Source organism: Rhopalosiphum maidis, chromosome 1 (genome assembly GCF_003676215.2).
Source record: "Rhopalosiphum maidis isolate BTI-1 chromosome 1, ASM367621v3, whole genome shotgun sequence".
Lineage (NCBI taxonomy): Eukaryota > Metazoa > Arthropoda > Insecta > Hemiptera > Aphididae > Rhopalosiphum > Rhopalosiphum maidis.
In genome coordinates this window covers 18,702,193-18,715,293 of record NC_040877.1, presented here as the reverse complement: position 1 = coordinate 18,715,293, position 13,101 = coordinate 18,702,193, and the positions used below count along the sequence as shown (strand labels likewise).

At 28.5% G+C, this 13,101-nt stretch overlaps 1 protein-coding gene across 18 annotated transcripts in view; it reads right to left on the bottom strand.

The window, feature by feature from the left end:
• The window catches only part of LOC113554958 (coiled-coil domain-containing protein AGAP005037), a 167,783-nt gene that overhangs the window by 33,560 nt on the left and 121,122 nt on the right, over positions 1–13,101 (bottom strand). For all 18 annotated transcript variants that reach the window (XR_003405325.1, XM_026959124.1, XM_026959153.1 and 15 more), the window contains one exon: positions 5,141–5,312. Coding sequence is in view for 17 of the 18 variants with exons in the window: in XM_026959124.1 (XP_026814925.1) it covers positions 5,141–5,312 (172 nt within the window). In the remaining variant the exon portion in view is untranslated. The remainder of the gene's footprint in view (positions 1–5,140; positions 5,313–13,101) is intronic.

Here is a 13,101-nt window from a genome sequence, read left to right as displayed (position 1 = left end):
GTATTAACAAAAACTTATCTTAACGGGACGATCGTAAATCTCACGACCGAACACCATAAATCACGTTTTAAACGACGACGACTATCTCCGGTCCGGGTGAGCGTCACTTTGCAGGCCATATAATATTATACAAGCTTCGTCGGGATCGGATGACCGATGGGTCGTTTCTCTCGCCTTTTAAATACATTATAATATTATTATAATTATGGTAATATCGTTATCTAAAACCGTATTCCTAAGATAATTAAGTATGTAAATTGCCGCTTTTCATCAGTAGAATTGTAAATACCATTTTTTCTGCTGTCATAATGTTCTCCTAATTCAATAAAACGAACAAAATTTATACGAAGGCGTCCAATTTTAATTAAATACAAAAATAAGAGAGAAATAATAACCAATTAAAATTATTTTGCATTTATTTGAAACTTATATTATATAATAATGGTGACACATATCAATGATTTTTAAATATTGTGAATTTTTAGTTTTTATAAAAAGAAAATTGTTATTATATCAATTCTATTTAATAGGTAATCAAGTATAGATTAATGAATTAAGTAATAGATATAAAAATTTTGATATTAAATGGAAATAATTATATATTTATAATAGGTATTTGATAAAAATGTCATATTGAATAATTTTTAAGTATTTCATTTATAGTAAAATATTACTATTAATACTTTTATATTATTTTAAATAAATTATATGAAAATATACAACCTTAATTATCTAATTTTAAAATAAACATTTACAAGTGAAGTTATTGTCTTTATAAAAATAAAATATTTTACTTATTAGCTAAATCGGTGATGCGATGATGTAGATGTCGATATGACGTATTGTGTAATTCATTTCCGAGGTCGGTAAATAAAAAAATGACTATATAGGGTATTAGGGTAGAGACTCTAGTATAAAATAATGGACGACAGAATGTGTAAATATTTGTTGACAATAAAAATATGGTCAAATATAGCGATACGGTGTGCGTATACATCGTAATCAATAAGACCAAATATTGATATATTTGGTATCGGGCTATTATATACAGGTATATAAACCTAATGATATTCAAAATATCAATATAAAAATTGAATCCACAGATAAAAAAACACTATATGAAGTATTGAGCATTTTTTCCAGCTTATATTTAATCGTTGGTTTAATGTTTTGTTTAAAAATAAGTAGGCTGCAGATTAGGTAAAATAATGTTTTTTCCATTATTATTTTATTATTACTTTTAATCTTAGTTTTAGGGGTATCCACCGAGTCTAGCACGCCCCAAAAATACGCAAATATGGATAAATGTTTATAAAATGATAAGATTGCCGGTGAAATAATATAAAATAATATTATTAATTTTAGTCATATAGGTACAAGGTGAATTTTTTTTTATCAAACCACACTCATTATTTTAAAATCTATTAATGTTTTTGAAAACATTGTTTTTTTATAAATCGCGGTCGAAATAATAAATTTGTTTTCTTAATCTTTTTAATCGTAATAATATTTTAAGGATTTATTTTTTCTAATTACAACATAATATATTTTTTATTTCATATTATAAAGCAGAATATTTTTTGGAGTATTTTGATACATAAGAATTGAAGTTCATAATATGAGTAGTTTATAATTTATAAGTGTTTAAAGTTGAAATGAGCAGAGTAGTATACTAACATTTTGCGGGGTATCCTCGTATCAAACCACTTCGATCACTACAACTTTAAATATTTAAACTGCCTATCCTAATTTCGACTTTTATGTATCGAAATACTCCAAAATATATCCTGCTTTATAATATAAAATTAAAAATGTATGTTTTCATTCAAAAAAATAAAAACTTAAAAAATTATAACGATTACAAATATTAGAAAAATATAAAAACAGTTTTATTTTGTTTCGATTGGAAACTATATAAAAAATATTTTTAAATACGTTAATAGATTTTAAAATAATGAGTATTATTTTATGAAAAAACTACTCTGTATATATTAGTTATTATACTTATTAATAAACTGGCAGTCATGAAATAAGGATAATAATCTTCCATAAATTTGGTAAGAGTTTAAAACATCAATATATATTAATATAGCTATAATTAATTAAAGATACCTGACCCAACCTTATGCTATTAATGTTCGCAGGTAAATGCGAATATTCTTATACGAGATCGAAAATTTTCAGAGGAATCTCGCCCAAGTCGTTGTGCGTCCATCATCACCGCGTAGGCGGGCGAAAGAATAATACAAGTAATTGTTATTCGTTTTTATTGTTTCTCGAGTACTTGTAACCTGCAGGGTACTCACGGATATAGGTACTCGTGTTTAGTGTACAACACTACATAACTGCTCAGCTTTGTAGTATAACTTATAAAATCACAGCGCCTGACCGCCGTTATAGTAAAATATGTTATTATACTGCCGTGGTTGTCGTTGTAGCCGTTTTGCGTCGAACGTCACGAACATATTAAACCACTAATAATAATTACATGCATATTGCATATATATATATATATATTATTATTATATCCGTTATAAACGGGTATAAAATACGACTGTTTGATACGCGCGTGTGCCCGCAGCAGTGCGGTCGCAGTCTTCGTATAGGTATATAAATCGCGGTCGACCGTTGCTAAACGCTAGATAATATTATTATTTACTATCATTAATAATATTATTATTATTATTTCGAATTCACGTGACGCCGTTCAGATTATAAAATTATCGTACTTGTCTCTTACCATATTATATTTTACTATGAAGCAAGTATAAATATAGAAATTATATGTAAGAACCAAAGCGGTAATCCAAAACCATTTATACTTCTGACATTTCTTAAAAAATACAATTGGTTTTTGAGAACATAGATTTTTTTTTTAACTTTTGACTGGAGTAAAGAACTAATAGGTTTAATTGGGTGGTATATTGAGTGCGTTTATTAAAAAATATATTTTAAAAATATTATACAGTTCATTACGTTTTTTCAGTCAAAAGTTTTGTTTAGTTCTTTATATCGTGACTTGAAAAAATATAGAACCACCTACACTGACCTAATAAAAAAGTTACTTTAATAGAAAACGGAAAAATATATAACACAATAACCTTTCTTGTTTAAATATCGTTTAGTTCATTCTGTTGAAATATTGTGGAAAAATAAGAGCTTTTGTTCAGTAAATTTAGTATTTAACATTGCAGTAATGAAGACATATGATGTAAATTACATAGATATCTATACCAATAAATAAATAATTTAAAATTTTGAATTAATTGTTTTTTTTTTTTAGATTTAACGATTTGTACACTCGGATGCATGAGGATCATAAGCCTGATATACATATACCATTACGTATGCATAATGTATAATGTATTATGTACACATATTACACAAACGTTTTTAAAATGTTTTAATGACCATTATTTCCATTATTCTCAATTATTTACATCAATCCTTATTCGAAAAATATATGATTACTAAAGCTATGATTAGCTACGTTGTCGGTGTTATGTTATCATTTATTCGTGAATACGATTTTTATTAATACATTAAAATAGAGCTAGCGTCGTTCACGAAATTGTTAAGATAAATGTTTAATTTATAGACGTGATTTATCGGATAAATGGTCGAAGTCAATGTATCAAAGTACTCTCAGTGAAATAATTTAGTTTAATATGAGTGGCCATCAGTTTTGTTTTCCCTAAAAGCATTCAAACTATATATTAGCGAATGGCGATCAATGATTTTTGTAATTATAGAATTGTTAAAATGCTATAAGCACCTTGCCCATTTCTGTATAGATATCATATTATTATATATTATATTCTTATAGTCTGTGGCGCATTTTTATTGTACACGTTAAAAACTGGTGCACTATATAAGGCCAAAAATAATATTTTATTTATCTAAGCGAAATTTTTTTGTTGTACGCGTGTACATGAAATATATCGATGTACTTGCAGTTTTCTCGTCTATATCAAGGTAGGTATTCTTATTAAAACATAAACCTATCTTGCATATCATGCGTAATATTTACTTTGCAGCATGAACACTTTTAATGTTATTATATTTAAACGTTTTCGAACAAACAAAGAAATAATTAAATTATTACCAAGGACAATAATAATAATTTACTTTTATTTAAACGACGAAAAGGTATAAGTAAGTGGCTTACCCCGAATTAATTTCATTACAAACTCCTTTTGATCTTGGCGCTTATGATGTTTACTATATATTATAGTTGTCGTTTATATGTATACCACAGTGGCGCCGTGGGGTGAAACGGGGGTGGGGGTGAATATTTAGAGTGAAGGGATGTGTCTCGAGTCCTTTGACTCAGGTGTGCCTTTGAATGATGTCAACAATAAAAAAGGAAATTATGACGAAAATAAAATTCCTTTATAATCTAAGTACGGGTTTACAAATGCTGCAATTCTATATACTTATGACGACGACAAGAATTGCATTTTAATCGTGTACACGTGCAGGTATATTATTTATAACTTTAAAATATGCGCTAATCCTGGTCGTGTGGTGGTTGACGTTAAAACGCAAAGAGAAAAGTAACGAGGTACACGTATAATAATAAATAAACCAAAAAATAAAAAATAAAAGTATATTTACGTGGTTAATTATTTGACATATGTTGGGTAAGCACGATTTTTGGGAAAGGTAATCAGAGAGTGACCTAGGTTTATAAATACAAAAAATCATTCATTTAACATGTAATAAATAGTACACTCATTATTTGAAAAAATTTTACCTAACGTTAAGAAATTATATTTTTTATTGTTGTTTATCTTTATTATTTTTGAAATTGTTTACTTTTTTTTTAAAGACAATATTTTTAATTTCTTTTTCCGAATCGGCATATTTACTGCAGTACTTCGTTGTATAAAAATCAATTTTTGGACGAATAGCTTAGAAGTATTTTATACTATTATTTAAAGTTTAGATAAATGTGGCTACAATACAGGAGTATTCTACAAAATGTCGGTCCATTTATCCGCTCATCTAAACTTTAAATAGTGTGTATAACTAATAGTTAAACTATTATTGTTTAAAATTTGATTTTTATGAATCGAAGTAGGTACTCCGATTTATATTATATTCTACTTTGAAATATGAAATCACGTGGTTAACGCACCTGACGATTTGTTGGCCGCAACCGGCGGCACGGCTGGCGAATAAGCCCTGGCCGGTATGGACCCGGTGGGCGGACGGCCCCTGTTGGGTAGCGTAGCCGACGACCCGGGCGGGAACTGATGGGTCATGTAGTACGGTTGTCCGGGGGCACCGCCACTGGTGCATTTGCTACCCTGCAAACAAACGAGAAAAAAAGCGATTAGTATCTCTTGTACATTATATAAAAATATTATTTTATTATTACGACGTCTGGCGAAAAATCGATATGACGTTTATTGCGAGTTCAGAGTGTAATAACCCAACCTGACCTGATCTACTCATAGGTGTACTGTCATCATCAAATCATCACGTGTGGGATATCCCGCGGATGATGTCATTTATGCGTACGCGTATCAATAAATTATAATATGCCCGAGAGTGATCGTATAGATCACAGCGAAATCGCATGCCGATGCAGGCGCGTTCGATGAAATATTTTAATCATTGTCGTTTCGAAATTAATCGTTTTACTTTCTAAAAACAAAAACAACCTAAAATAGATAGGCACGTAACTTTGTTCGGGGTCGAACGAAAAGAGTTCGATTATTGTGCCTTCGCGCGTTTAATCAAAATATATTACGTTTATTGAATGTAACCACTGCAGAGGGGGATATTATTATAATATATAAATTGTACTCACAGTTTTATAATAATTGTCGTTATTACCACACGTACGATAATTATTATTTTGTTATAATGAATTATGTTATGTTAATTGTCGATATATGTATATATATATATATAAGAGCGCGCGCGATTATCGCAATATATTATATACAGGTGTGCCTCGTTGGCACACATACGTCGACGTTCACGCAGATATATTATAGGGCTGACTGCTAATTACTGTCGAGATTTCGTGATATCCTTAAAATTATTAAAGTGAACACGTCGTACTAGTTATATATATATATATATATATTATACAATTTATACTTTTGCAACTCGACGATATTTTTCATCAACCAATTAATAATAATTATTATACCAACCATCCTTAATTAATTCTCGTCCGGAGTTTGTCGTTGAGCGATCAAAGTTCTCTCGGCGTCTCGAGACTTTAGAGTTATTATCGTCGTCGACTAAGCGCACAGCTAGTGTACGACAAAATATTATTATATAATTTGCTGCTGTTGCTGCTGCTACTACATTGTCGCATCAGAAGCGACGACTTTGTATCTTTTCGCTCAAAAGAATCATTGATTCGTAAAACGATTCAGATTATACATCATATAGATTTGTATACTAAAATATCGTATTGTTGCAGGAAAACTTATTATTAAAGAACTTCTGCGGAACGAGCACTCATCTTCGATTCACTTTCTCTGATATCCAAACGTATAATTATTGTCTACATTGGTATAATATAATACTCGTATTATAAAATTGTATAAAAAATAGCATCGAGAGCACGATGTGTTTCACGTTAATAGCTTATAGATACTTTTATAAATATAGACACACGATGTTATATTATTTTTTGGTAGATTCAAAGTCGGTTATGTAAAAACACTGTAAACCATGGAAAGAAATAATTTAGCTATAGTTCCAAAACGAAGAGTTCGCGAAATTAATAGAGCCATTGTAATAATAAAAATAATTATTTTTTCGCACAACGCGTTCAATATAATATACATGCATTGATTAATTCTGTGTTTTTAATTTGTAATCAACTTATAAATAGTATGATTTACTAAGCATATTCAACACTATTATTAAATAATAAATTTATTAAAATTTTTTTTAAGTATAATTATTAATTAGAGACCATATTTTTATATTTTTGAAATTTTTTGTACAGACTTCTGTTATTCAAATAAGATTCACCTTTTTATGTGAAATAGGATTTATTATCTTTACAATACAAAATTAAATAACTTAAAAACTATAGTTTTTAACGATTTTAATCGTTCAAATTAAAAAGTAAAAAAAAAAAATAGATAAAATTGTATAATTTACAGTAGAAAAAGGGAGAGGATCGTCATTTAAAAAATAGAAATTTCTATTCTTATAAGACACTATTTAAGCAGTATAAATAAATCCCAAGAATTTGAAAATATGTAATAATATAACAAAAATGATCCTGTTGATTAAATAAAATATTGCGAAAGGTTATACATATATTATACATGGACAACCTGGATAGATTTTCATGTACAGTTACTTTCGAAGTCGATTAATAAATAAGAAGTGCCTGACCATCAAACACAAATTATGAGTATCAAATTCCTAAATACGTATTCAAAATATAAACCTTTAGGAGAAATAAAACTGTTTTATGTTACCATAAATAATAAATACATAATATATGTATCATTATTATACATGTTATATACTATAATATAGTTTATAATAATAATAACAATTGAGGTCATTTTCGTTGATGAAATTATTCTACGAAATGTTTGACTAATGGTAAGAAAATTCAATTGGAATGCGAATTTTGTTTTAATGATATATTGCGGATATCGTTCGAATACGGTTTTCGTATGGAATATTGTATTTGTATAATATAAGCTTGACAACGTGATAAAAACAAATATAATCAATTATAAAGCCAATGGGGCGATAATAATAATAAGTTACTTCGAGAAATCCATGTGACGATGTTATTTATTCATTTTATATGCTTCATTATATTATACAATATAATAATACAAAAATAATAAAAATATTTAAACGCATGTTGGTATAGGTGGGCCGACTTTTATTGGGATAAGCATTTTTTCAAATGACGCATTCGCGCAGCAGATGATTTATACAGAAAATTAGTTATCTAAAGTTATTAAAAATTGGTGATCCGTCATACTACTGATTATTTATATCTATAAACATGCATAATATTTATTATTGTCGTAAGTAGTCTTGTGGTCTCATGTTCAGCGATTGACAACATTTTAAATTTGAGCAATTCGGCATACTGATATATAAAAAATATAAAAACGAATACTAAAAATTAAATTAGTTGATTATTTTGAAAATGGTCGCAGTTGTTTTACATGGTGTGTAAATAATATGTATATGTATTCAGCAAACATGGTCATCTCCATTTTTTTTTAATAATGCTGTTACCAAAAATCCTAATTTTGGAATTTTTAAATATAGTCATAAATCAAATTTTTCAATTCTTGAAATTTATTTTACTACTTAATGAGTGTCCTGTGGAAAAACAAACTTCTATTTTCAAGTGAAAACCTCCTTCCCCCTTTCTACTGTATTTAGTCGGCAATATTTTTGAAAATGTTCTTGTATTGAATAAATGTTTGGTTTAATAGAAAACTACAGTCACAATTTTGAGTTAGATACCTACATCAAAACTTTTAAAATGTATTATCTATTGAATAATCTACAGTAAAACATGTCGATTTTCATTAGAAAAGCAGAAGGTTATTTTATATTATAACAGAAACTTCTGTAAGTACCTAGTATAATAATTAAGTAGGTATTACAAAAAAATCTCGAGAATTAAAAAAAACGGTCTTTAATTGTACTTAAAATTTCTAAAATTTCCAAAAATCAAAATCAAAATCAATTCATTATTAAACGTAAAATGGGGAGATGATCCTGATGATCATGCTTGGTGAATCATCTTGTATACAAACAACGATGATTGTGTGGCTACTGGTTATATAGTATATACATATATTATATTTGATTCGAAGACAACGAGCTGCTCTTACGTCTTAGCGGCTTGTTAAGGACTGTGCGCGGTTATGCGCCGAGACCTACGGATTAACACTGGTAATACAGTTATAATGTCTCGTGGGATTAATGTACGCTCGCGGGAGAAACATTAATAACTTGTGTGCGGCAGTGATCACTGCGCCCGAAAGACGTCAAAAAAGGAAAAACTTCATTTTTATAAACTTTGTTTTCGTTTTTTTTCCTCGGGCTAGGATTCTCTTTTAATCCCGCATTCCCTCGTAGTTTTTCTATGTATTAACATTAGCTTCGTATATAGCGTTATTATATATAATATTAAATTATTATGACAACTATACTGCACATAGCGCGAATACCGCGATAGAGTTCACAATGTTTCCCCGAGTTTTTAATATCCGTGTAAATCTTTTCCGGATGTGTTATTTTTGGTGTTATTATTATTGTATACGTTGCGGATCGAATATAATATCATCATATATTATTATGTGTTGATGTGTTTGCACTCGGGGATTTAAAGAGGAGTAATATCTACTTTACCGGCGGTTTTAATCAACGCAATACAAAAAACTCGGCAAGACTAATAACTTTCGGATTTTTTTTTTTTTTTAAATGGTCGAATATTTCAAAACCACTTTGTTTTCGTCGCATAATCCAAGTGATAAATGAAGATAATTTTCGGCACGTAAGTCACACCATATTATAATACATTTATTAAAATTCAGAGACAAGCTGGTTGAAACAATGAATACGTAATTATCGCGTGCACGCCAGCTTTCGTATACATATTATATTAAGTACTGTGTTACGATATTTTCTTGCTAGCGCCCGATCGAGCTTTCCTTCCTTTATAGTGGCAGTAATGGCAGACAGCGAAAAGCCCGATTAATAGTAATTTACAATTATAATATTACTGTTTGTTTAGTTTGTATTCATAATGCAATGTTGAATCAACTGGCTTTTGACTTTAATGAAACTGCGAGTACACCAGATTATATTATTATTACTATTATTGTTATTTGTTAGTGTATATGTACGAGTGCGTATTATTATTGTCATTATTATATTTATTGTACAGTAGTGAACTTTAACTGTATAATATATAACATATAAGCACATGTTCTTAAGCGGTCGGATTGAATTGTCATAGCGCCAGTTACTAATTTAGTCCACACACATTCCGATACTTGTATTTCTAGCGGTTTAAAGCAATATTCTACGACCAAGTCACAGTTCGGGCTGAACGCATTTATTATGAACACCAAACTTAAAAATTGTAAACACATTATCATTGGTATATACGTGATACTCAAAGTTAATTATAATTAACCGATAAAAATAATTTTTAACATTTATTTTAAAACAACCATCAATCCACATGAATAATAATTTTAACTCGAATTATATACATATATAGGGAATTGCGTTTTGCAGTTTTGTGTCATGATAAAACCAGATCGTTTGGTTTGTACACAAAAAAAGAGTATGAATTGTACTACCACCATAAAACGTCATTTAATGTCATTTGAAAGCTTAATATTTATAATTTAATAAGTTATTGATGAAATATTTTTCATTTCATTTTCTTTTTTTTTTTTGAGAAAGGTGAAATGTATGCATATGAACATACATATATATACGTACTATGTATTCTACGTGATATCCAATAAATGGAGGCATGTCATTTTAACAATTACGACAATAATAAAATAAAATTCAGACCAAAATTATAATTTTACATCAGATGCACATGGTATATCATTGTAATTATCCATTGGTCGTAAAAAATAATATTATGTATTTATACGTTTTTACAAAATTTATCATTTTGTGAACAATTCCACAAACTTGACGAGTACACGAGAGGTAAAATGATTATATGAAATAAAATATGTGTTTTCAAATACATCGGTCAAATTATACAATATTATAAACGAAGCGAATTCGACGTGTTGTCGTATTGTGACAATAATAATAATAACTCATTTATCAAATTAAAAAAAAAAAAAAATTACAGTCGACATTAATTAATTGTAATTGAGGACAATAAAAATAACCGAAGAACAATACGTCATATGCCTATTTACGCGTGGCGGATTATCGTGGAAATCATAGAAATCGTCGACCACAAAAACCCGTAAATAATGTTACAATAATATTAATAACGGTAATGTCTCTGTTTAATGATATTGTACCATGTGAGAACGGTGGGCGGTATCACACTATTACACTCAACGCCGATACTAAACATGTTGCAGGATTATAATAACTTTTGATGAACATAATATTATTTAATAATACGCAATCACGTTTGACCGATCGCAACGGCATATTGATATACTCACAGATGATTCTATAACGCGACGCTTTTGTTTATTTATATATATATGATATTATAATAACACCTGTCATATCATCTGTGTGGACGCTAAAAATTTCTATTTCCAATGTGAGGTCAACGAAATATTATACCACAGGTCAACTACGTGGAACATAATTTTACATAACATTATATATGTTCTAATGTACATAGCCCACAAGATCTATAATAGTTTTTGTGTGTGGGCCGAACTCAAAAAATACACGTAAAATTAGTTTTGTTTTTAATAATAATTATGTACGCAACGCTTACAGCAAATATTATAATATATTATATTAATAGTAACATCCATACTTGAAATTTAATTTTACATAGACTTTCTCGTTTTTATAAACAAATTGGACATTTTGAATGCGTTACCCTAGAGGCTTAGAGCATAGTAATATGAAGAAGACTGAATAATTACCGTTTAGTGAAATCTAGTTATTTAAACATTTATTTATTTTTATCGAAGGGTTGTTCGCAAAAATGTGTTCTGGCTTTCTTAGTTTCATCTGGTGACATTTTTTTTTATAATATTCACAACATTATTATTTTTTAATCTTTATAATATATTATTATATCTAGAAACATCGATAAATTATTTGTTTCCAAACACAATAATCGCAGTAAATACCAGTTTTGTTGTCTCATACGATCGTCTAGTGACTTAATCGGATTATGTATTAAAGGTGTCAGACTTTTTTTGGCCAGAAACAGCCATTTCTGTAAAACTAACACAACGCGTGTATAATAGTTGTACGGTACCAGTAGCTAAAACCTTCGGGAATCCGAATAGTCAGGCAACAGGATTTTCTGCAGCTTTCAAGTTATTTTTTTTTTTATATATTTTTTTGGCAATAAGCCCACTGCTACCATTATTAAACAAGTGTTCGAGTAGGTATATTTTTAAAATTAATTTAATTTTTGGTTTTAAATTAAATATTAAATTAATATATCGTGGCCCGATTAATATTAGTACAAATATTATATATTTTGCCGTAGGCAAAGCTTGTTTAAAGAAATCACATCATTTTAGTAGGTTTGAATGTGGGTCGTGTACACTGTGCAATCCAAGGAGCTACTTAATTGACGGTCTCGTACTAATCACTAAGTGGTTCTTATTGTTGTGTTTGCGACAGTCAATTTAAAAATATTGGCCAAGTCCCGTTCGTCGAGATTCTTGCATGGTAACTCTTTTATCTTAAAAAATATGTTTGAATAATACGTAGTAAAATATAATAACATTTTATAGTAACAATAATAATAATATGATTTTATCAATCAATTTTAAAAAAATGTGTTAAAATTAAACATTTCATTCTTGAACGCTCGTTAAGTACAAAACACATTTCTTTATAAAATAACTGAAATCAACTAAATATTTCTAAACAATATACTTACTTTAATTCATAAATAGGCATGGCATGGGTTACTATGTTTTACATTAAATATCGTTCTACCCTAAACCTCACATATGAAAACGGTAAGATACAGTATGATAAACGCTGTAGATATACATTATATAGGTAATATTAATATAACATTCCTTTTTTTTAAGAGCCTAACAAATAGTAAAGACTTTTGCTAAATATTTGAAATAAAGTGTCTATTTATATACATTGCGTATTATTATGTTGTGTAACAAAGCTTAAACGTAATACAATATTATTATAACTTAGTGAGACAAGTTTTTTTTTAAATTTTATAAAAACGCATTACATAAATACAGTACAATTTAAATTATATATTTATAACGTCTATTTGCATCCATTAAGTTTTTCATAAATTATAAAAATATAGAAATATTAATAAAAAATAACGCAAACAACCACATTAGTTTTAATATTAATATAATGGATTATTTCTATTAGACCAGAACTGAAATTTATATTAATGATAAC